The sequence below is a fragment of the Protopterus annectens genome, chromosome 2.part1, assembly GCF_019279795.1.
Source record: "Protopterus annectens isolate FY-2018-M chromosome 2.part1, PAN1.0, whole genome shotgun sequence".
Classification (NCBI taxonomy): domain Eukaryota; kingdom Metazoa; phylum Chordata; order Ceratodontiformes; family Protopteridae; genus Protopterus; species Protopterus annectens.
This window is the reverse complement of record NC_056729.1, coordinates 1,025,478,748-1,025,504,088: the sequence shown is the minus strand read 5'-3', so window position 1 is coordinate 1,025,504,088 and position 25,341 is coordinate 1,025,478,748. Positions and strand designations below refer to the sequence as shown.

The window sequence follows — 25,341 nt, the reverse complement described above, 5'->3', positions numbered from 1 at the left end:
TTCGAGTTTCAGAACCGAAGTCTTCAACTAAAGCTAAGTACCCCATTGGGGAAACTTTTTCTTGCTCCTTACCGTTGTCAGTAAAAGTTAATAACTGCATTACTTGTGGGAAGCAAATACTTCATAATGATTTTCATTTGGACTGTACTCCTTGCCTAGGCCCAGACCATAACGTGCCTTGCTGTCGGTTTTGTGCTAGATTTAACCAATGCACTATTAAGCATCGGTATATTTTTGCTTCAAAATATTTTGGATCTAGGTTTAATTACCCTGAAATGTCGTTGGTTAGCAATCAGACTACGGAGGTCACAAAAAACGCAAAGAAAACTACAGAGACAGACCGTCGAGGTCCAAAACCAACTTCTCCTAAGCCAGTCGCCGGTTCGCCAGTACTCAGTGAGGTGCTTTCGCAGCCCCTGATACCCGCTACTTTTGAGTCGCAGACCTCTACCAAGACCCAAGCGGAGTCCAGTATGCCGCGAGATTCTCAGAGTATTGAACCCGCGGATGTCTCTCCCTTGGATGGGTCCGGAGCTGCTGAGCAGGCACTGGCTTCTGAGGGTGTTTTCAGGCCTCAACATTTTTACATAAAACCAATGCCAACTTCAAAAACGAGATCAAAAACAGTTTCTAAGTCTAAAAAACTGACGCATGAGCCACGTGCTCAGGCATCTATGCCTAAAAAACAGTTGATCAAAATGGCTAAGGACTTAATTACCTTGATCAGGGGTTCCCAACCCCCCCCCCCCCCCCGCTAAGAGGCCTAGACAAGACACTGGTTATGAATCTTCAGGTCAGGTTTCCATTTCTTCTGATCAGGAATTTTCTATTCCTCCCTATGAAGATTCAGATGCAGAAGAATCCATCCCATCTGCATCTCCTCCTGAGGATTATTCTTTTGGTGAAACCTTGCATACTTTAAGGGAACATTCTCATTGGGAGAGTAAGGATTTCTCTGAATCAAAAAAGAGGCTTAGGGATTTCCTTCTCCTTCCTCAGCATAGGCCTTTGGCTATACCTCCTGTATTAGATATTGTTGATGTGTTTTCAGAATCAAGCATGACTCCTGATTCCCTACCTCCGGCTCCTAGTAGGCCAGACAGATATTACAGGATTCCTGACTCCCACAAATATCTTTTCAAAAGTCCTGCTGCTGATCCTGAGACTATATCACAGGGTCCCAAGGGTGTAAATGCCTCTACAGCCAAAAAATCCTACCCCCTCTGATAGAGATTCCAGGGCGCTGGATAGATGGGGAAAGAAGGTTTATACGTCTGCAACCTTGGCAATTAGGGCCAGTTTCATATGCTTAAATATCAACAGCATGTTATGGGCTTATTGAAACAGAAAACGATGTTGATTTCTGATTGTGTGGAAAATAAAGAATTACAGGAATTATTGCATGCAGCAGAACAGGTTGGAAAGCATACTTTGCAGTGTGGTTTTGATTCCTTGGAGGCCTGTTGCAGGGCTGCAGTTACTGGATCTGTGATTAGAAGGCATGCCTGGCTCAAGGAGCAAAATCTGCCTGATCATGTTAAAGCTAAATTGTTTGATGCCCATTTACAGCATGATACTCTGTTTGGTAATAAGGCAGAAGAGGTTTTAAAGAAAATGGAAGACAAAGCTAAATCTATGCAAACTGTAAAATATTTCATACAAGTGTAGCCACCCAGGTTCAGTAGGCACTGGCCTACTAAAAATTGGTCCTTTCCTGTGTCCAACAGAGCCTCTCAAGGCAAATCCAGGTGCTCAAAAGGCTCTAGATACCAATCACAGGGCTCTTATAGGTCAAAGCAATGGGGTGCCTCCACCTCCAAATCTGGAAGAAACAAAGCACAACCCTACAGTAAGCAGTCTCAATGACGTCCCTCTACCTTAACCAAGCACTTATCTCTTGGCAGCCCCCTTGGGGGGGAAATTAGCACTTCATGCTCAAAATTGGCATTTAATTGCCCAGGACAAGTGGGTATTAAACATAGTATCCCAGGGGTACAGATTTCATTTCCATACTTTGCCAATTCCAAACGGTTGGCCAGATCTGCCACAAAATTAGTGGGGCAGAGGCTCAAACAAGTTACGTCCCTCATGGAGATGGGGGCTATTCAGCGAGTACCAGAACAGGAAAAAGGAGAAGGTTTTTATTCAAGGCTGTTCCTGGTACCCAGAAAAGACAATGCATGGCGTCCAATACTGGACTTATAGATTTTGAACACTTACCTGGGCATTCCAAAATTCAAAATGCTGACTTTACAACAGCTACTGCCTATGCTGGGCAGGAACGCTTGGTTTGTGACTCTAGACTTAAAAGAGGCATACCTGCATATCCCAATAAGGGAATCATGCAGAAGATACCTCCGCTTCAAGGCAGGTTTTTTTGCATTACCAATTCTCTGCACTGCCCTTTGGCTTATCTACTGCGCCCAGTGTCTTTACAAAGTGCCTAGCACCAGCATTTTGCAGACAAAGAAGCATAAAAATTTATCCTTACCTGGATGACATTCTCATTCAAGCAGAGAACAAGGACATTCTTCTTCAACATCTGGCATTTGTAAAAAGGCTTCTAACATACCTAGGGTACACAATGAACAAAAAGAAATCACAACTGGTACCCTCTCAAATAATTACATTCCTGGGTGCAAGCTTGAATACAACTGCCCAGATGGCTTACCTTACGCCAGACAAACAAAGGCAACTGACATCATACTTCAAACAGATGGCAACAAAAACCCAGTTATCTGCAAGATAAATTCTGCAGACTTTGGGGTTTATGGCATCCTGCATTCTACTAATTCCATATGCAAGACTGCATATGAGGAAACTTCAATGGTACCTAAAAAGTTTATGGAGTCAACGTTATCACAGTCTGGAAACAATGATTCCGCTCATTCCCTGCCTACAACAGGAGTTTCTTTGGTGGGCAGAGACATGTCACCAAAACAAGGGACTGTCATTCACTCTACCCCCTGCCACCCAAACCCTAGCTACAGACGCATCAGACTATGCTTGGGGGGCCCACCTGGCAGGGAGATGCAATCAGGGCATATGGAGCCGAAAACAAATGCATCTGCATATCAACCAGAAAGAGATGCTAGCGGTTCAGAATGCTCTGACAGCCTTCAAGGACATACTTCATCCAGGACAACTACTGATAAAGACTGACAACACCACGGTTATGTGGTACATAAACAAGCAGGGGGGTACACATTCATACCCCCTTTGCAGGCTAGCCATGGCATTGTGGAGCACAGCCTTGACTTACAAAGTACATCTTCTAGCTCATATCCTGCCAGGAAAACAAAATACTCTGGCAGATGACCTAAGCAGAAATCTTATGGACCCGCACAAGTGGAAACTGGATCCACAAATCTTCAGCATAGTAACACAGAAATGGGGGAGCCCAGACCTAGATCTTTTTGCCTCTCCCCAAAATTATCAACTGGACAAATTCTGCACAAGGACTTCTCACAGACAAGCATGGAAAGTGGATGCCCTATCCTTCAGTTGGAAAAACCTTTCAGTCTATGCCTTTCCCCCTCTGCCTCTTCTCTCCAAGATCTTACTAAAGGTCAGACAGGAAAAACCAAAAATGATCCTAATTGCTCCGGACTGGCCTTGCCAGCACTGGTACCCAATCCTAAGGAATATGTCTCAACTCCCTCCTTGGTACTTGCCCTCGTATACCTTGTCTACTGTCTCAGCAGAACAGTCATATTCTGCACACCCAGCTCCAAACTCTGAACCTTGCAGCATGGCTGATCATTTAATTATTCAACCAACTCCTCTCAGCAAATCTGTGATGGATGTCACTTTGGAAGCTAGAAGGCCTAGTACTTGAACATCTTATGCTGATAAATGGAAGAGATTCTGTGCTTGGAACCAAGCACAAGCCTGCAGGCAAATGACAACTATGTAAATGATGAATGCAGAATCCGCTCCCCCTTATTCTGCAGATTTGGTGATCTTTTGGTGATCTTTTGAACATTCTCAGCAAAACCAAATATTCCTCAGATTTTACATTACTTGACTGAGATGCTTGACAAGGGCCTATCTTTTTCTTCATTAAAAATCCATGCCTCTGCCATCTTGGCTCATTACAACACAGAGCCTCCCATCTTTTCTCATCCTCTGCTAAAACAGTATCTTAGAGGAGCCAAAAATTTAAGGCCTCCCAAAAGATCACCAACTCCTGCATGGGACCTCAATTTTGTGCTGGAAAAACTCACCCTGCCTCCTTTTGAACCAGCAGCTACTGCGGATGTAAAATTTTTATCTTGGAAAACAGCTTTTCTTTTGGCAATCACTTCAGCAAGAAGGGTTTCAGAACTACAGGCTCTCATGGCTGTGGATCCTTTTATTACATTTTACCCTGACAGGGTGTCCCTCAGGACCAATCCTTCCTTTATGCCTAAGGTGGTATCCAGTGTGGCTCTTAACCAAACTATTCACCTGCCAACATTTTACCCAAATCTGCAGAATAAGGGGGAGCGGATTCTGCATTCATGGACATACACAGACAACTAAGATTCTACTTAAACAGGACCAAGTCCGTCTGAGCAACTACTGGTGGCATTTACTTCAGGATCAGAGGGGAAGGCTATATCAAAGCAGACTATTTCTAAGTGGATAAGCCACTGCATTTGTTTCTGCTACTTGCACCATGGTAAACCTGCGCCCAAGGGAATCGGGTCACTTTCCACAATGTCTGCCTCTACCTCAGCAGCCTTTCTCAGAGGAGTTCCATCCAAAGACATTCTAGAAGCTGCTACTTGGAGCTCTGTGCATACCTTCACAAAGGATTGTCATTTGCCTCTCTTCTCCAAATCCAGGGCAGGCTTTGCCACTGCAGTTCTGCAGGGCCTTATAGCTGCCCCAATGCTATTTAGTTCCATCCTCCCATCCATAGCTTTGGGATTCTACCCAAATGTAATGACTGCAACAGTGAAACATGAAGAACATAGTACAGTTATGTACACTTACCATAAATGAAGATGCTCGCGTGTATTCACTGTTGCAGTCCAGGTTACCCACCCGCCATCCCCCATTTATATGTATATTGCATATATATATATATATATATATATATATATATATATATATATATATATATATATATATACCTGACATCTGGGGCAAGAAAAACTGAATAAAATGGCATTGGCTGCATTTTTTATACCCCTGATGACCTGACGTCATGGAAGAGGAAACGGCAACCGACACAGGACCCAAGACTTTGTTATTCAGGCCGACTGAGGGCAACCTGCCAGCAGATTACCCAAATGTAATGGCTGCAACAGTGAATACACTCTAACATCTACATTTATGGTAAGTCTACACAACTGTACTTTTCCCATCCACTCATCAAGGTTGTGCTTGAAGAGCATCAGCGAGGTACTTTGGTATGTATGGGAAGTCTATTCCTGAAACGGGGCAGCTTGTTTGACATGTATGGGAAGTCTATTCCAGAGATGGGGCAACCTCTGGGAGACAAACCTGTCTCTCCAGCAGGTTTTGTTGAGGTCACATATTAGATTTAAGCCTATCGAGTGGGTAATGCACGAGGAGTTAGACTTACAGATATGGAGCATTTCTAGTAGGGCAGGGTCTGATATTGCCTTGTAGACGAGACACAGATCACCTCTGAGCAATCTGTATGATACAGAGTACACTGATAGTGATTTGAGCCTGTTCACATAGGACAGGTGTTGGAGGGCATGGATTCTCTCTATGAGGTATTTCTGTGGCCTTTCCAGTTGGTGCAGGTATTTGGAGAGGTTCATGGCGAGTTATACTCAATTATAGGCCTAATGAGGGAGAAGTACCAGAGAGGTAATAACTTCCTTTTTTTTTCTGGATGCAAGCCCTTTACTTATGAGATGAACTAAGTAAAAGGCTTTTCTAACCACTCCTGCCACATGATGGTCAAAAGCGAGACTGTTGTAAAAGATGCTTTGGAGTGGGGGATTGTGTCAAAGGCTCGTCCGTCAAAAGGTAAGGTGTATGCTATGCACTCCTCATCCAGGGGGTGGGCCTTGGTGTCTGCCCCGCCCTGCCCCGTCGAAATTAAGCTAGAGTCAAGTGCTTGGAGATTGTCTATATCTCCAGTGTCAGTAGTGACACCACCTTTGTGCAAGGGGATGACAATGGCAGTTCTCCACTCTGCTGGAATGAAGCCTGTAATTAGGCTGTGGTTGAATAGGGTGTTCAATGGCAAAGCTAGTTCTTGCTGGAGATGGTGCAGAATACAGCCTAGGATACTATCAGGTCCTGTGGAAGCTGTGTTCTTTGCCTTGGATAGGGCCTTTAACACTTGATCTACGGAGATGTGAGGTGTAGGACAAGTATCAGGGATGTCGACTGGGCCTTTGGGGGGGGGGGCAGTGGGGGGGTGAAGCTTGCAGTGAACCTTTCAGCTAGCAGGTTGACTAAGTCAACAGGATCAGTGTAAGTGGTACCATTAAGTACTAATTTGGAACAAACTTGGGCTTTGCCATGGAGGTTCCTAACGTAACTGAAGGAAGGACTTGTGGTTTCCCTTTGTTTCAGAGGTTAGTTTCAACTCATAGTTTGCTTTGGAGGTTTTCACTAGTGATCTAACTTGCTTGTTGAGGCAGAGGAGGGAGTTGTTCTGATTTGGAGTTTGTTCATTTTCACCCCTGGACAACAGTTTCTTCCTTTTGTTGTGAATCCTATTGATAGAGGATGTTCACTAGACAGGTTTGTGTTTCCTTGAGGAGCAGATTATAGTTCTGTTGGGTATGGCTGAGTCCATGCAGTTGTACAGATGCTTGTATGCTGCACTGGCACACTGCTCAGCATAGTTGTCTGCATCTTCTGAGGGGGGTGGTGGTGTGACGCTGTTGATCCCCTCCCTTAGGAGATTGTAGTTAGCCTTTGAGAAGTTTTTTAGCCTGTTTACGGCTGGGGAGGGAGATGGGTAGGATAAAAACTTCGAATGAGACAGACCAGTGGTCTGATCTCACCAGGGAAGAAGATACTACAGAAGTGGTGCAGCAGGCGCCCATGATGGTGAGAACCAAGTCCAGTACGTTATCTCCCCTTATGGGGGATGAGACCAGCTGGTCTAATGTGTTAGACCTGATGAAGTCAAGGAATCATTGAGTGAGTGCATTAGTGCAGGAATAGTTCACCCAGTCTATGGCGGGGTGGTTGAAGTCACCAAGGATCAGGGTGTTAGGGGGTACCTTGATGGAGTCAATTAGGTCCAGGTAGGAGGAGGGGGGTGTCCTGAGTCATGGAGGGGTATATAGTTGGCTATAATTTTGATGGGTGTCTTGCCAACTGTCAGTTGCACCTGGAGTAATTCCAGTGCATCATGCTGGTAAACCAGTCTGGAGGTGTGTATCCTTAATGAAGATAGAGACTCCACCATCCTTAGTCTTTCCGACCTCGTTTTGGGTCCAGAAAGTGTGGCATGAGGTATAACCTGATAAAGCAGGGGTGCTGTCTGCAGCCCTGAACCAAGTTTCTGTAACTATACAGACATCAACATCTTCCAGTGTGAGGAGAGCCTCCAGTAAGTACATTTTCAGGTTAAGGCTCCTAGCATTGAGCATCATGACCTTCAATTTGCTTTTTAACAGATCTTTTATGTTGGAAGATTTGTCTTTGGGACATAGCCTAAAAAAGGCACAATGGGGGAGGCAAGAGCCTTGGCCAAGATCCGAACTCCAGGGGTGACATGTGGAGACTATCACTGGCAAAGCATCGAAGCCTGTCAACCATGTCATCCAAGACGTACAGATACTAGATCCCCTTGGAAAGACACCAGAAACTAAGCCAATTGCTGAAGTTAATTATTTTTTGTTGATATTGTGTTATCATTCTTGGTGAAGGTAGGATGCTGCTTAGGGCTAGGGTCATACTTGTCTGGAAGACATATTCTGAAAGCTCAATCATGTCTGTCTTCATATAGTCCAAGGAGGTACGTCTCAAGTCATTCACACCAACATGGACAATGACGGAGTCATACTTGTACCTGTTGTGGAGAGACTTAAGTGCGTGGGTGATGCAACTTACAGACAACTGACCGTGACATTCTCCTTGTTGAGCCTGATGAGAGGGAAATCAGTGTATCTCACTATTGAGTCACCAGCGACTAGTATGGTTTATTATTATGTCTTATGGGCTGCGTTGGTGTATTGTTATGCCTAATAAGCTGTGTTTATGAGACACTGGTGTGTTGACTACTGTGTGTGATGTGATTGGTGGTGTTTGTGGAATGTTTGTAAGTGTGTTTTGGGGGGTCTCTGTTTTGGTAGGTTTTCGTTGAGGACCCCTGCATAGGTGGGTGCATGACTCTGTGATGTGGCTGGTGTGGTGTTTGTGCTGGCAATCTCCTCTTTGTCAGGAGTACTGACTGCAATGTTAAAGCATGGATTCAAGCTTACTGATGTAGATGCATTTCTTGCAAGTAGAAAAATTATGTGCTAGGCAAAGAGGATTGTCCGTAAACATGAGGCAGTTGCAACACTGTCTTAGTATGCCCGTGTTGACCAGGCTGGCAGGGGAAGCTGATGGGAATTGTCCAGTGTTCTGAATACTTGGCAGACTTATGGAGAGCAAGGTTTGATGAGGGTTTGTCCACAAAAATCCTAAATGTAAATTAACTGGCCTGAAGCACAAGTACTAAAACCAAAACTAAGATGCTTAGAATAGCAAACAAATTTAATCAGGCTACTAACAAGCAGCAATAAATGCAGAATAAGAGCACTTGAACACTTGAGAGCATACAGAACAGCAGACTAAGGTAATAAAGAAGGTAGAAGAGGGTTACAGTAAGAGCAGCTGAATAAAGTATACACTTTTTTTTAGGTGTAGAGTGAGGAAACAGGGCAAGATTAAGAGACTTCAGGAGTTGCCCTTTCCAAATGCTCTCTCTGTACACAGTAGATAGAGATGATGAGATGGGACAGGTTGGAGAAGCAAGGGGGTGTCCTTCCCAAATGATCTCACTGTACTCAGTTGAGTGAGCAAATGAGATAGGTCCAAGAGGAGTGTCCAAACACAAAATTACAGCAGGGGCAGGCAATTCCAAAGCCACCAAGTTCAACACCACAACAAGATCAGGGAGGATGGGAAAGTAACTGGAGGGGGGGGGGGCACAATATTCAATTAATATTCAACAAAACAAATAAAATACAGTATTATCACTGAAACAATGCAAGTGCAAAAAAAGTGTACTTAAATCAGCTTGTATTTCCAGATGACTGCAGATAGATCACAGCCAGCCAAACAGCTCAGATACTGAGCACAAATAAATATATAAAGATGTGACTACACCACTGTTATAAGGCAAAGGAAAACCCTCTAGGCTAACAGTTAAACACAACCTCAGAGAAGTGTTACAACCCTCAATGAAACCAGATGTTACTTAATGATACAAAGTTGTTCATGGAAATGACATCTAAATAGATGTTTAAAGTACTATGGGAAGGCTTAAAGGTGGCAAGCTGACTAGTAGCTGTTGAAATATGTGGACTGGATCATTCAAAAACCTCTGGTTGTCAGTTTTGATGCATACAATTTTTCACAGAATGGATAGCAAATTGGCTCACAATCAGAGCTCAGAAAGTCATAGTGGGTGGCCCTAAATCCTCCAAAAGACCGGACACTAGTTGTATACCCCAGGGTTCAGTCTTTCGGCCACTCTTCTTTGGCATTTACTTCCCAGAAGTCAAAGCCAATGTTACCAGTCTGTGGCAGACCAGATTTGTAGAGGACTGCAACCTTGATGGCATCATAAACTCCCAGAGGATACCATGATCCTCCAAGAGGGCCTGTCCCAAACAGACAGCTAGTGTCAGAACCATGGACTAAAACTAACCTAACCCAGCTCGGTTGGCTCGAACTACCTAGTCTACTGCACTACAACCAACTGATTTTGGCCCACAAAATCATATGCAACCCTGAAAACACCCCTGCACTCAAAAACCTAGTCACCCTGTATCACAACTCACGACCACTGCGTTCCTCTGAGTCCTCATCCAGACTTACAAAACTAATAACCTAGCCGGTGACACTCTCCTTTCTTAACTCTCTAGGTAGATCTTGGAACCATATACCCCCTGAGATTACCTCACTTTCTTCTATAAATCATTTCAAAGCCAAGCTCAAACAATACCTGGGGTCAAAATGGACCTGCTACTGTACCAAACCTGGCTAATCCATGGACTATCCATAAGGATTACCCTTAGCAACTGCTACTTTTTCCAAACTCACTTGATGTTATCTTATTATTATTTTGTCACTACTCATGATAACTCTTGACTCCTTGCTAAAAAAAAAAAAAAAAAAAAAAAAAAAAAAAAAAAATTTGTTTTGTTTTTTGTACATTGTCTTTTTGTACATTGTCTTTTTCTTGTTAATTATTGTTGGAGCTTTTCTCCCCGGGCCTCCACTGAAAATGGACATATATCTAGTCGGACTATCCTGGTTAACAAATGTAAAATAAATAAATAAACTAAATGCCAATAAATATATAATCGTATCCTTCAGCGTGACTCTCCTTGTAACCAACACACTGACAATAAACCCTTGAAAACTGATCATGTAATCAGGGATCTGAGAATCTGTGAACAATGAACTGTCCTTTGATCACCATGCGTCTGCTGTTGTATGGAAGCCCTTTGTCACTGCACAGCTTATACCAGATCCAGAGATGTAATCATTCCCACTGTACTAGGTACTCATTTAACCGATCAAGAATAATACCACTTTCGGTATGTACCTCTCTAAACACTTGTCAGAACTTTAACAACAACATCATTTTCTCACTAAAAAAAAAAAAATCAAGAACCTAATTCATAAAAACTATACTGAACACTTCAAAGTCTTGTTCGCCTTCCCAGTATCATACAGGCTACTGAGAAGCAACCTGTGCTTTGCATTTAGAATTTCAACAAGTTCTATTCTGTCAACTCTATTACACATTTGCAAGTCCATCTGTATCATAAACACCTGGCTCAAGGGATCTCTCTTTTACAAAATAAATAGAACATGTTGGAATGAAATGTATATATCAAAGATAATACTGCTTCTGTGGAACAATCTTCCACTCCACATAATGCAAAGTAACTGGTCTTACTCTATTCAATCATAATTTGAACAATGGAGAGGAAACTGCAAAGTCGTCACCATTTTAGCACCCCTGTCCATCATGGATAGAGGAAACATGTAAATGTAACATTTCCTTGCTCATCCCATCTTGAGCTATTCTTATTGAAAATATAACAGCCAAAACCTACCATGGAAATGTAAAGCTAGATTTCTTAAGATCTTCACTGATCAATAGGCTAAGGTACCTATGAACCTGTGAATCAGTGCGTTGCCACTACATGTCATCTGCTAATGTATGCTCCACTTTCACCCTATGCAGCTTGCTAGAAAATACACAGGACAACCAATCGCCCCATATTTTATCCGTCCATTACAGTCAAGTTGCATTGGACTGCTATACAGACCCAGTGAAAATCATATGCTTTCATAATATAAGCTGTATACACGAGAGATGTCTAGAATTCAGTTATGAGAATGGGGTGCTGTATGCCATAAGATGGCGTCAGACCACCTAGCATGCATCATCATCCAAAGTGCACTACACTGTAAAACTCTGCTTGGGTGCCCTTCCTGACACCATCTTTCTCTTCAAACATATACCAGTATCTTTCTGCATACTTTACTACAGATCAGTGGTATGACAATGATCATTCATCTTAAATGTCTGCAATCTGATGTACCACAGTCCTTGAACACCACAATGCATTGACCTTCACAGCATGGTATGAGACATGTTTCTGAATATTGCTCCTAAAGTCATATGAACTAAGTCTCTCCATGCCCCAATTTTTTGGCATGCCATCAAGGTTTCTGAATCTTGCTCTAGCGGTAGGAATTATAATTTTGTTGGCAAGGTCTTTAGCTCAGCATTCTAAAACACTGACAAGATCTTACGTTTTGTGATACTTTTCTACACATTCTAGGGTATCCCCCCCCCCCATTGCAAAACACAATATTAAGCATTTCTGTACTCAATATGAGCCACATCAGAGCATCACCAGAAATACCTGTAAAACTACTGGCACGGCAATGTTAGGTATAGAATCCACCTTTGCTTTGGTAAGCATGTCAAAGGTTTGCAGACAAACAACATACAATGGTAGGCACACAGTAAATTAATCATTAGTGACCATATCTTGAAGCTGTTAATTTTTGTTTGAAACAGAAATGCTTAATACAGAGTTGCGTAATAAGACATTAAAAACTGTTGCATCCAAGAAGTTCTAAGTAAAACAAACATGGTTTCATTTGCCATTGAAAATAACCAATATGGGCTATGTAGCAGGTAATTAATTAGTTCACATGGGTAACTAGTACAGACACCTAGATATTCCAAAATCATAGAGTTTTATGACCACTCATAGCGTTTTCTAGTACCATTCTTCAGGCCACACCTTTTTTCAGGAAGGCTAAACTAATTAATCTCAAAGAAAATTTGTGGCTACCCATCCGCTCATCCAGGTTATATTTAAAGGAAGATAATGAGAGTCGCACTGCTTAACATGCAAGGGAAGTTTGCTCTGGAGGTTTTGGAGGTACTGCATTGTAAAACTGTCCCTCCATCATTTTATCTGCTTGTGAAGATTTAGGGCCCTGGTTCTAGTATTGGTAGAGATACTGGACTTGTGGACATGCAAGAAGTCTAACAACTGGGTCTCTAATGGCAAAGTGAGACCGAGATCTCCACTCAAAAGTCTGTACGACATCGAATAAAAAGGTACGTGCTGTCAGCCTGTCTTGGTAGCTTGGGGACTTACGACCTGTGATCTTTTTAGTTAGGAACTTTTGGGGGTCTGTTTGATACGGTTACTGAAATACAGCCCAAAGGGGCACTGTACTTAATAATGGTCCTGATCAATGCCAGTATAAGGAGTGATTACCTAGTTAGACCTTGATGAGATCCCTTTGGAAATTACCTGGACTAAATAAAAGAACTTTCTGACAACTGTCACAGGATGATCAAAAGAAAAGGAGCTCCTCAGTCCCCGACTAAACTTTCATTTAAGAAATATTATCTTTTATAACCTGGACATCAGAACTGAGGAATTGCTATCTGTAAATTTTAGCTGGAGCCTGCTGATGCTTTTAACCTGATACTCATGAGGTTTCTGGTATTCCTTAAACTCTTTTGGAACAAATGTATCGTCCGAGACAATAGTGTTGGACTTTTTGCCTATATGGATTTGTTGCTTTTGGATACTTGTAGATTTAACTTTAAATTCTCCTTTTTTGAAGTTTTTGGCACATTTAGTAGTTGATTTCAAAATTTGAGTCCTGATCACCATTTCATACCACCAACCACATGGTTTATCAGTTTTCAGTAATAACTTGAAACCCTGCGTTTCAATCTAGGATAGTTCAGATTCTCACATCCACACTCAAACTCAGTACCAGGAAAGCCTACGGGAGTAAATGGGCACATCTTTCCAACTGGGCTTCTTCTGAAGGGTTGGACACTCTTTTACTGCTCCTTACTTTCAGTTTTAGACTACTCATCTCAAATCTTTGACAGTATCTCATCTATTTATCATTAAAACCACTCTTAGCTGTTATGTCTATTTTTTTTCTGGGCCAGGCATCATGTCTTCATCTTCGTTGAAAGAGTTTGAAGTCAGTGTAAAGTTCCTTTCTTACAAGATCTATCAAAGATATATTTCTACTGTGGAATTTGTATTTTGTGCTGGGGACTTTCAAGCTTCTCTGCTTTGGAACCAGCTTCTTCTGAAGATTTGAATTTTTAGCCTAAAAAAAATCTCATAACAGCCATCACTTTTGTGCGTTCTTTAAGTGGCTTATTTTGAGGAAGGTGTAGTTTTCTGTTTAAAAGTTTACTTCTTTGTATGAAATGCAAGTTCTTAGTATGAAACAGAGCAATGAAACCAGTGAATCAGAAAATGTAATCAGAGTATTACTATTTTACTTTTCTGAGCTTTAAGTTGCATTTATTAAACAAAGTATAGACACAGACTATACATAATACAGGTCCAAAATAATTTTGTTTGTCTTAGTGTTGGACTTAATTTGAATTTTGGGCATCTGCAGTCACCAAACTGGCATTTTACTGATTACAGACTGTATGGATCCAAACTCTGTGATAGTGTGGAACATGATTTCCCCTCCCCTGGATGTGCAGTAGGAAACCCCACCCACAATGTAATTTATGCACACCTCTCTTGTTATGACCTGAATATATGTAGTGAATATTCATTAACTACTTAATCGCCACACAGATGGTAGGTAAGGAATAATAATTAAGAAAGCTGTTTCTGACTACAGTGCTAGAGGTGCTTTAACCCTTGCCCATTTTGTATAAATATAGCAAAAAGTATATATTGATGGAAGTAGACTAAACCTAATAATTTATCAAATTAACTATATACTAAATATGGTTGTCAGATTTGCCAGATAATATGCAGCTGCTCCTACAAAAATACAGAAGCTGTCATATACCTTTTCTGTAACTGCAACTTGCAAGGAAACCAAATGAAGAAATACCAATAAACTACTAACTTTGCCTGAAACAGAAGTTCACAAACTATGCAAAGAATCCTGTAATGAGAGAAATATATTCGTATAATAACTAAAACAAGAAACACAGACTCTGAATGTCATCAAACATTGATAAACGATAATATTTAGACATAGGTAAAAAACTGGCTTAGCAGACAGCAAAATAAAACAGAAAAAAAAATGTAAAATAGAAAACAACACCCAGTATCTAGTTTACCTCAACAGCTGATTTTTTCATACTCTGCACACACATATAACACAGCACCATAAATAAACCAAAAAATTATTACATGCCAGGTAATGTGTATTATATTAGCCCTATTACAGACAGTTTTGAAGCCCATTTTCCATGCTGCATTCTTCCAAGTGTTCCATAAAGATCATGTGCGTTTCTGTCACCGGGTGGCCATGGTGATAATTTTTGAAGACTGGCAATCATTGGATGAATGGTGGAGAGCATTACATTGCTTTTCTGAATGCATGCATTGTAGTCACCAGCTCAGACAACCTACAGTCTTATTTTATGGATATTTGTTACCTAATTAAATTAATAAATATTCATAAGCAACTGCTTCTGGTAACACTTTTAACAGACAACATATCACTTCGGGATAATTTATGCTTAATGTAATGGAGTTGCATATGTCATTCATGTTAGAAGTGCCAAAACCTATGCAGACTAAGGGGAGAGAGTGGTTCGTACTTGCACCTCAAATTCTCCATTATATATAGGGCAGTTTTGGCAGAAAAATGTCTTGTACCATATTTTTTAGGCTTTCCAACTGACTGTTGCGTAGTGAAACCAGAATGCGTTAGCACAGTATTTGCTTTGGGTCATGACTTAATATGAAAGAAAGTATCTGGAAAGACTGCATTCAGATCACCTTATTTGGGAACAAGTTTAGGTTGACATGTAGTCACCAAATTGATGATGCAGGACACTAGAGTGAACATGAAGAAAGGTCTTCATTCATTCTTCACTTACCTGCTTAATCCATTTCAGAGTCACTGGGGAGCCAGAAACCATACTAGCAGTCACTGGGCACAGGCAGAGGAACTTATCCTAAAAGGGTCATCATCCCATTGCAAGACACACACACACACACACACACACACACACACACACACACACACACACACACACACACACACACACACACTCTGTCTCTCTCAAGGTGAGAGGATAATTCAGGACAAAGTTCATGCTAATTCACAGTCATGCTTTATATACTTTGATATTGTGAGACACAGTCAACTTTTTATTAATTGTCAACATCATTGGAAACATGAGAACTGAGCAGGTAGTAGTTATGTAAAAATTTCCCAAAAAAGAATTGCCCAAGCTTTTCGGCTCTTACAGAAGCATGAGCCTTTGAACTGATTGCATCCTCTCTTTTGTACACGGGTACTTTGGTAGGGAGTCCAGTGTGCAGTAGGTGGAAAAGCAGAAGACTTAAATTTTTCTATATATTTGCCAGGTTTTTCTCACCTTGTATAAAGAAAGAGGCAGTTATGGACTTCATAAATATTAATCTTCCTATTTTCTTATGTATAAAACATGAAAATTAACAGCAGCAAATGAACTAAGGTTGTTTGGACTACTTTGTTTTGGGCTGTGGCTATTGAGACTAGTTTGTGCAAGATTTACACTTAATGTTTGCTCTGAATTTCAAATCATAAAGTATAAGCAGTAAGATGAACTGCGGCTTTTACTTTTTTTAGGAAGTCAGTTATTAATGAAGACACAAGTAACGCACAAGTATTAATTAGAGGTTTATAACTTATCGCATTTTTCTACCATTTGTCTTCCATTATAGTAGTAGTGAATAAAATTCATTTTTTTTTTAGCCATGTATCTGAGTTTTCTCGTATGACAGACACTGACCGTGATCAGATTGATCAGGATGCACAAACGTTTATGAGGACATGTTCTGATGCCATTCAACAGCTGAGAACAGAAGGTAATGTTAAAAAATAAACTGTATTATTATAGGACTGCATTAAGTGCGACTAGCATATACCATCAAATGGTTTCCAGGTGTGCTCCATGAATACCTACACTAGAATGCACTTTACTGAATGACGCTTAAAATGTTTCTACAACTTCGTTAGTCTAATAGAAAATTAGTAAATCTATGTAAATTTTTTTTTATTTTTGTTTTCCCATTCCCTGATTATGCAGCTCTCTGTATTACTACTAATGGTTTCATTTTCTAAGTCCTGATTAGCTTTAGAATACCTTGCATCACTCTCTTGGGTTGGAGTCCTTGTTTTCCACTGAAGATTTGCAGTACTAGATGCCTGTCTTTATGACGAAAATTGGAGTTTGTTTATTCAGCATACTTTAACTTGCAATCAGTTCACTTACAGTAATAAAAGTTTCACAAGCATTTCCATTTTCATCTTCATGCATTATAATTTTCCTCAAAATTTCAAATTTCAGTATTATTCTTTCTTTATGGCATGCCTTCATATTCTCAGTATCCACCAACCTACCCACATCACTTATCTTCACAACCATTAATGTTATGTTGTCCATCTCACCTTCCTTTTTTTCTGGTTGGGTTATCCCAGCATGCATAGCGGTAGCTACCCAGATCTCGTTTTCCGCTTGTAGCATCGAGATTGTCTTCTGCTGGCTCAGGCTAAGTAGTCTGTTTTTCTGTCAAAATTGCTGTTTGCTCAGGGCTAACTTGCATTATTTGTTAGAGTTTTAACTGTCTTATCACCCTTGCTGTTTGTGTTCATAGGCTGTTTCCTCTCAGGCCTGTTTTTTTCTGTGTGTTGTCGCCGCCCCGTTTTTCTTCAGGGTTGTTATCGTTCCCTTTTTCCCTCCTTGCTTCTTAGGGAGAAGCCATTTAAGTTAGAGGCTTTCTCCCTTTGGGGGCAGTAGCTGTTCAATTTAGAGGCTACCCCCTCCTTATCTTTTCCCCCTCTGTCAAAAAAAAAAAAAAAGTCTCTCTACTTTATTACGCTTCACTCTTTGTGTGTAATTATGTCTAAAGAATCTACAAAGCAGTCAGGCTTTAAAAAAATGCGACTCATGTTGCCAAAAAATGTCCCTTACAGACGGGCACATGAGTTGAGTTTACTGTTTAGCTGCAGTCCACCTTCAGGACTCGTGCTCTGTGTGCCATGCCTTCAGTGCAGGAGAGGAGCAACAAACTGATCTTGAGAGGGTTGTTAAAACCTCAGGTTGAGGTTGCATCGGTTACTCAGCCTTCCAGATCTGATGATAGACAAACATGTTCGTCAGCTTCGCCTTCGGTGCTGACGAAGGCAAAATCTAAATATTCGGATCCTTCAGAGCGGATTGTTGACTCCGAGGATTCCTCTGCTCCGGTGGCTCCATTTGTGGCTTCGGAGCCATCCAGGACTCAAAAGAGGTCAAGATCTCCTTCCTTGGACCTGGTGAAATCTGTGCCTTAGTCACCACTTTACAATCAGCAGCAGGTAGTCACCAGTCCTCGGCCCACTCCTCTTGATCATCCAGGAGTTTAGCAGATGATGATGTGGAGAAAGTGGTGAAGAGGCTGCTCAAGACACTGGTATTTGCTCAGTTATTGTCAGGGCCAGCCCAGAAGGAAGTTGCTCCATTGTCGTCCTCTGACTGTGTCCAGTTCGGAGCCGGAGTGCATGGAGGTAGTAGCGGTGGAACCTTCGGTTCCAACATTCACTCCAACCTCCTCCTCAGTCCACTCCGTCAAGAGGTATGGGCACCGAGACTCCCTTGTCGGCTCCGAGGGGGGAAGTGGCATCCGGACCCTTGTCCGACCCTTCTCTCCCTCTCGGAGTTTTGCACAAGTGAGTTTGGGTCCCACATCTGCCTCAGAGCCATTGCCTTCGGTGTGGAGAGGGTCTCCAGGCTCGTCAGAGCCTCACTCCATTCCAGATCGCGGTGCCTTCAAGGTGATGAGTGTGCTGTCCACCAAGACGGCCCATCCCTCGGCTCCATTGGCTCTGTCCCAGTTGATAACTGTGTTTGCCTCGAATCCTTCTCTCCATCCCAAGCATAGGGAACCTGTGCCCCAGGATGCCCCACAGGGTGACCCCTCTTCTTCCGAGACCTCTCCTGAGCATGCCTCAGAGTAGGTTCCCAGGAAGAAAAAATGTAAGAGGAAACATGTGGACTCAGTCATTTTTGACACGGACTCGGATGACTCTGAAGGGTCCCCACGGTCCCCCTCTGAAGATGTCTCATTCTCAGACATTCTGGAGATCCTTAGGCAGAGGGGAAACTGGAAGTCCCTTGCCCCTTCTGAGGATGAGTCCGTGTACCTGGTTGCATTTGGTTCCTAACCTTCCACCTCCTGGGTGTCTCCGCCTTTCGACCCACTTTTTTCTGTCATGAGTCTAAAGGCGTGGAGTGCTCCAGAGTCCATGGAGGCCATTCTGAGAAGGCCAAACAAATTCATGACAGCACCAAATGACAAGACCTTCATTTCCAAAGGCGTGCCAGTTGATGCTATGGTGGTGGCAGCAGCCACCAAGAAGGAACTTGCAGAGACTTCCTCTTCTTTGCATCTGCCAAACAAGGAGTCTAGAGCCATGGATATATATGGGAAGTATGTTTTCTCTTCAGCGGCCTTTACTCTTCGGTTGCTGAACTACTTGATGCATTTTACAAGGCTTCAGAGTGATCTCCTACTGGCTCCTCACTGCCATCACCAAGCATCATCTCTTAAGTACCATGAACTACACAATTCACACTTGTGGATGCCTAGGAATCGCATTAAATTAGAAAAATCTGCCTTGTTGCCCTCTTAGTGTATTACTTTCATTGGCGCTCAACTAAATACAAAATACATGATGGCAAAGCTTCCATAAGAAAGGGTGCTTGCCATTCGAGGTCAGGTGTCTCTTCTTTTGTCAAAATCAAAAGTTCAGGCTCGATTTGTCCTGAAAGTCTTGGGGTTAATGGCAACTGCCATTACTCTAGTTCCATTAGCCCATTATCACATGAGGATTCTGCATTGGCTCCTCTTCACTCAGTGGTCGTATCAGGACTTGCCAATGTCACACATGATCTTAATTAGAGATAATTGCAAGAAAGATCTACAGCGGTGGCTCCACTCTCCCCTAGTCACTCTGGGTAGACCCTTTTGTAGCCCCTCTTCCGGTAGCCACAATGACCATGGGCGCTACTCAGATGGGGGGGGGCATTATCTGGGACAGACAGTCCAAGGAACTTGACAACCTCATGAGTACCATTTGCACAACAATGTCTTGGAGATGAGAGCGGTGTTACTAGCGTTGCAAGCACTTCACAACTCTCTCCCTTTGGGCCATATAGCATTTCAGACGGACAACATGTCAGTAGTGTGATGCATCAACAAACAGGGTGGAACCAAATCTTATCCCTTATGTCGGGAGGCCCTTTGAGTATGGCAATGGGCGATCTCCTCTCAGCGTTTTCTGTTGCAACACACATTCCGGGAAGTCCAACGTGATAGCGGACAAGCTCAGCAGGGCAATTCTCATGCTCTATGAGTGGTATCTGAAACAAGATGTGGTGGATATGATCTTCCGCAGATGGGGCCAGCCATACTGCGAGCTCTTTGCCTCTCATCTGAACAACAAAAGCAACTATTTTGCCCTAGTTCCCTCTCCAGGACAGTCACCCAGAGATGCACAGGTCCACGATTGGCCCCCAGGATCCATTATGCCTTTCCTCCCTTGCCTTTAATTCCAAAAGTTCTTCAGAATGCAAAATTGCTGAGTTGCAAGCTGATCCTCATTGCTCCGTACTGGCCTCATCAAATATGGTTTCCGTTCCTTTCGCATTACCTGAAAGAGGAGCCTTGGATTCTGGACCTGGTTCCGGACCTTCTGACACATCAGTCAGGCGCTCTTCATCCTTCCATTCAAACTCTTAAGCTGACAGCTTGGTTTCTCCATTTCCGATCCTAGCCAGGCTCCCTGATATCTCTCCTGTGGTTCAACATATTTTAGTCTCTTCCCATAAACCAACTACTAGGAAGCTTTACGCTAGTAAATGGAATAGGCTCTCCATCTGGGCCGAGCAAAACGACATTGATCCCTTTACAGCTCCAATTGCAAAAATTTTGGACTTCCTGGCTGAAACCTTCGAAAAAGGAGCAGTGGCTGCTACGATTCGTGTTCATCTGGCTGCCATTTCTAATTTTTATGTGGGCCTTCTAGGATTCAAATGTCATGTCCCATAAGTTAAGCAAGACCTTTTTGAAAGGTGCTACACTATTAAGGTCTCCTATCCGAGAACCTCTCCATCCTTGGGATTTAAACGTAGTACTAGCTGCTCTGATCCTTCCTCCCCTTGAACCAGCTGCTTCTTGTCCTCTGAAGTTCTTATCATGGAAGACCCTCTTCTTGATTGCGGTTACATCAGCTAGACGGGTCTCTGAGTTACAGGCACTTTCCATCTTTATATTCTCCACTTTATATGACCTTTCACAAGGATAGAGTGTCTCTTAGGACTAATCCTTCCTTTTTACCAAAAGTCTGCTCAAATCAGTCAATTGAATTTCCTGTTTTCTTTCTAAGTTGTGGCAACAAGGCAGAGTACAAATTACATCAATTGGATGTCCACAGGCAATTACAGTTTTATCTTCAAAGGACCCAAGGATATTAGAATATCAGATCAGCTGTTTGTATCTTTTTCTCAGAGCAAACAAGGCTCATCAGTTTCCAAAGTGACTCTTTCAAAATGGCTGTCCAATACTATTACTTATGTTTATGAGTCTCGGAATGTGTCAGTCCCAGGAAAAGTAAGGGGACATTCCACTAGGTCCTTGGCTACCTCCATAGCCTTTCAAGGTAAGCTTCTTTGAGGTACTATTTTCGCGGCAGCAACATGGGCTACTCCCCATACCTTCATTACACATTACAAAGTGGACATGGCCTCTTGGAACAGGGCATCCTTTGGTTCCACGGTTCTGAAGTCTCTTTTCCAGTGAGCCACATAGGATTTAGGTGCTAGGGACTCTGTCCCAACTAGAAAGAAGAAAGGCGAGATGGACAACATAACTTAAAGAAGTTATGTTTTTACCATAATGTTCCATGTTTGTTGTCCTTTATCTCGCCTTCCTTCTTGCATCCCTCCCTCATTCCCCACATCCTGGATGATTGAGAGGAATTTACCTTTCGGCTGATCTGGCTGAGTTTCCTTTGCCTTTCAACCTTTGGTATTCTCCTTGTCACCATGTTTTCCTGTTGTTATTGGTACAAGGAGTCTTATTGTTTAGTTACCTCTTTCATCGGGTAATTCATAATTTCCTATCTAGTGGTTAGTTCTCACAAACGGGATCTGGGTAGCTACCGCTATGCATGCTGGGTTAAGGGGTTGGCCTCAAGTCAGTAAGGACTGTTCGAGCTTTAAAAGTGGCCGAGTTGGAACCGAGATTGGCTCTGAACCCAACCAGAAAGAAGGAAGGCGAGATAAAGGACAACAAACATGGAATGTTGTGGTAAGAACATAACTTCCTTTTTTGTATATATTGATCCCAAATGTGATATTTCTTTTTATGCAGTTTACTACTACACCCTTTATGGATACCACTTCTGAGTTCATAGATGTGTACTACGCTAACGACCACTGGGACTTTTTACACCTAGCTGTACAACCCAAATATGCCCCACAAATTATATGTTTTACTTCTTATATAGGGGGTGATTGTTGCTTACATGATTTACTGACTGCTTCTGTCCATCAGCGACATACACGCCACACCAGGGGTGAATTTTCAATTCCCCCTCCAGTGGTCCAAGTTACGCTTAAATAGGGTTAAGGAGGGACTTGTATGGATGGTGAGTCTGTTCCAGATAAAGGGAATTCTCTGAGATGCATCTTGGTCTCTCCAACATGCCCTATTTATGTTGCAAGTGAAATGATCTAGTAGTTCTGATGCTGTTTGTTTTGCAGATCTGCAGAAGGTTCATTAGAGTGGGGTCTAGGAATGCCTTGTTTGCCAGGCATAGATCACTTCTCTGTAGTCTGTAGGAAACCGAGTATAGAGATAGGACTTTGAAGCAGTCTGCATAGGACATTGCGTTTATACCCTGTATTCCTTTTATAAGGATCGGTTGCTGACATTCCAGTTGCTCATGTGTCTGGTCAGGTACATACCGAAGGTGGCATTATATTTGATGGGTCTGATGCGGACCAAGTTTAGTGGCACAATGACTTCCCTGGACCTAGGTGCCATGCACTTATAAGCTGAGAAACATAGAAGGATTTCCTTACTACCTTGGAAACTTGTTTGTGAAATGCAAGTTACTGTCTACATGTGTTCCCAAATCCCTGACTAGTGGGTCAACTCTTAGGGGTGTTTTATTGATGACATAGATTCCTGGCGTGACTGACTTCCCAAAAGGTACTATAATACATTTATCTGCATTGAGTTTTAAGCCATGGCTTTAACACCAATTATCTGTCTGTGTTAGACCCTGTTATAAGATGTTTGTGCCTTGAAGGATTCTGCAGACTTGGTCAGCCAGAGACATTTGACATTAGGCTCCAACCAACTAATAAAGAGGAAAAAAGAAACACAGCGAAAACACAAGCATTAACTGAAAACACCCTAAAAACTGTTTTATCAGTTTTTCGGGTGTTTTCAGTTAGTGTTCTTTTTGCTGTGACATTTGACATTATCCTTGACTTCCGAGAAGTAGATGCCAAAGAGGAGTGGGCCCAGCACAGAGACTTGAGAGACTCCAGTGGTGACTGGCCTCTGAGGAGGTGGTCTCACCATTCCTAGCTACCTAGGTCCTATCTGTGAGCCAGCTGGCTGTCCACTGCGTTTTATAGGGTTTATGCCTAATTCCATAAGTTTAATAATGCCAGAGCAGGATATTATATCAGATGCCTTAGCCAGATCAAGGTAGGCAGTATGCACTGTTTTACCCTCATCCATTGCCTTGGTGACCTTCTCGAAGTCCACCAGGTTTAGTAGGCATGAACTTCCTTTGACATGGCCAAACTGGGATGGATCCAGTGTCTAAAGGTCTCCTTTGTCTTTGTTGATCTTTTCCATGATAATTCTTCCCGTGGCTTTGCATATAAATGTAGTCAGACTAATGGGTCTGTAGCTTCCAGAATCTGTTCATGGTCTGCCCCTATGAAGAGAGATGTCTGTTGTAGCTCTCCATTCTTGTGGCACAAAGCCTGTTTAAGACTATAGTTAAGTAGTAACTATAGAGTCCCTGATAGGTTATGTTTTAGACTATTCAGGAGGCATACTGGGATATTATTGGGGCCCATTGAGGCTGTGTTCTTGGCCTTACTGAGCGCAGCCAGGACATGCTCTCTATTTATAGCTGGAAGGATTATGTTTGAAGTTGATTCTTGGTGGTGGCTGGAGGTGTGAGTGGGTGGTGAAGGTGGAACTGAATTTGTCAGCTTCCCAGCTCAGTTAATGTGGCACCATTAACTACCAGTTCAGCACACTGCTATGTGCTGCCTTTGAGGTTTGTAACTTAGCTGAAGAAGGCCTTATGGTTGTCTTTTGCCTATTATGGTTGTCTTTTGCCTAGGAGGCTGTCTTGACATCGGAATTGGATTTTTTTTACTTAATTAGCCCTCTTAGCTGCCTGTTTATTTTGATGAGAGTGTTCTTATCTCTGCGGGAGTTACACTTCTGATTTTAGCCATGATTTTTTTCCTTTTGTTGTTTAAGCTGTTTAATCTGGGATGCCACCAGTTTGGTTTGTTTTTGGAGTTAGTTTTGGGCTTGCTTCTGGTAGGTATTGCAGGCTCTATGCAGCCACTGACACGGTAGTACAGATTTTCTATGAATAATTCTGCATAGGCTGCTGTGTTTTCTGTATTTGGAGGGCACTGAATTTTAACAAACTATTGCTTAATAAAAGGTTTGCCTTTGAATAGTTTCTAATTGTTACTGGGTTTACTGGGGTTGTCAAGTTGATGTTGATTTCGAAGGAGACAGCTTTATGGTCCGCCCCTACCAGGGAGGACATGACATTGGGGGTAGTGCAGCATTCTTCCATATTTGAGTGTGAGGTCCAGTATGCTGGAGCCTCTAGTGGGCATATGCACTAACTGAATAAGGGTGTTTGTATTTATGACGTCCAGGAAGCTTTGTGCTTGCAGATTTGGGGCCGTGTAGGATTCCCAGTCTGTAGGAGGATAATTAAAGTTCCCCGTAAGTAAGGCGTAAGGTTGGATGGTGAGCGTCTCTAATAAGTTTAATTGTACACTATAATTTTCATGGGGCAATAGAGGGTGACATATTGCTTTCTAGGGTATTTTATGGGATTTTATCTATAGTGACCTGTACAAGGAGAAACTGCAGTACATCAGCCTGTTTTACATCCTCATTACATTGCAAGCTGGTTTAGTCTTTGATTTCTTTTTACTCATTACTGCTTTTTTGCTTGCCAACAGCATTAAAGTTAATAAGGCCTTAATATGTCTTGGCACTTCTAACTCTAGACCCTTAATCAAAAATACTGTCTTATTTACAGCACTTTGTTCCCACAAATTGTATTAAAGTATTTTGTAAGGAGTCTTTAAACTCAACGAATTCCAGACATTCCTGAAGTACATGTTCCCAGTTACCACACCTTTCCATATTACATCTTAAACATCTACTCCCTATTTGAGGATGAGACCTTTTGAATTCTGCTCACTGTATAAAGATACCTGTGTACACATTTCCATGCAGAGTTCCTAAATTGTCTTAAATTTGTCACATATTTGGTGCCCTCCAAATCTCTTCCTATTCTTACTTCAGAATTTTTTCTTAAATAGGTTCA

General features: G+C 42.2%; 1 protein-coding gene across 1 annotated transcript in view; it reads left to right on the top strand.

Moving 5' to 3' along the window:
* Positions 1–25,341, top strand: part of STX18 (syntaxin 18) — a 1,377,880-nt gene that overhangs the window by 352,090 nt on the left and 1,000,449 nt on the right. Inside the window, exon 3 of the mRNA XM_044062606.1 lies at positions 16,438–16,550. Within this exon, the coding sequence (XP_043918541.1) occupies positions 16,438–16,550 (113 nt within the window). The remainder of the gene's footprint in view (positions 1–16,437; positions 16,551–25,341) is intronic.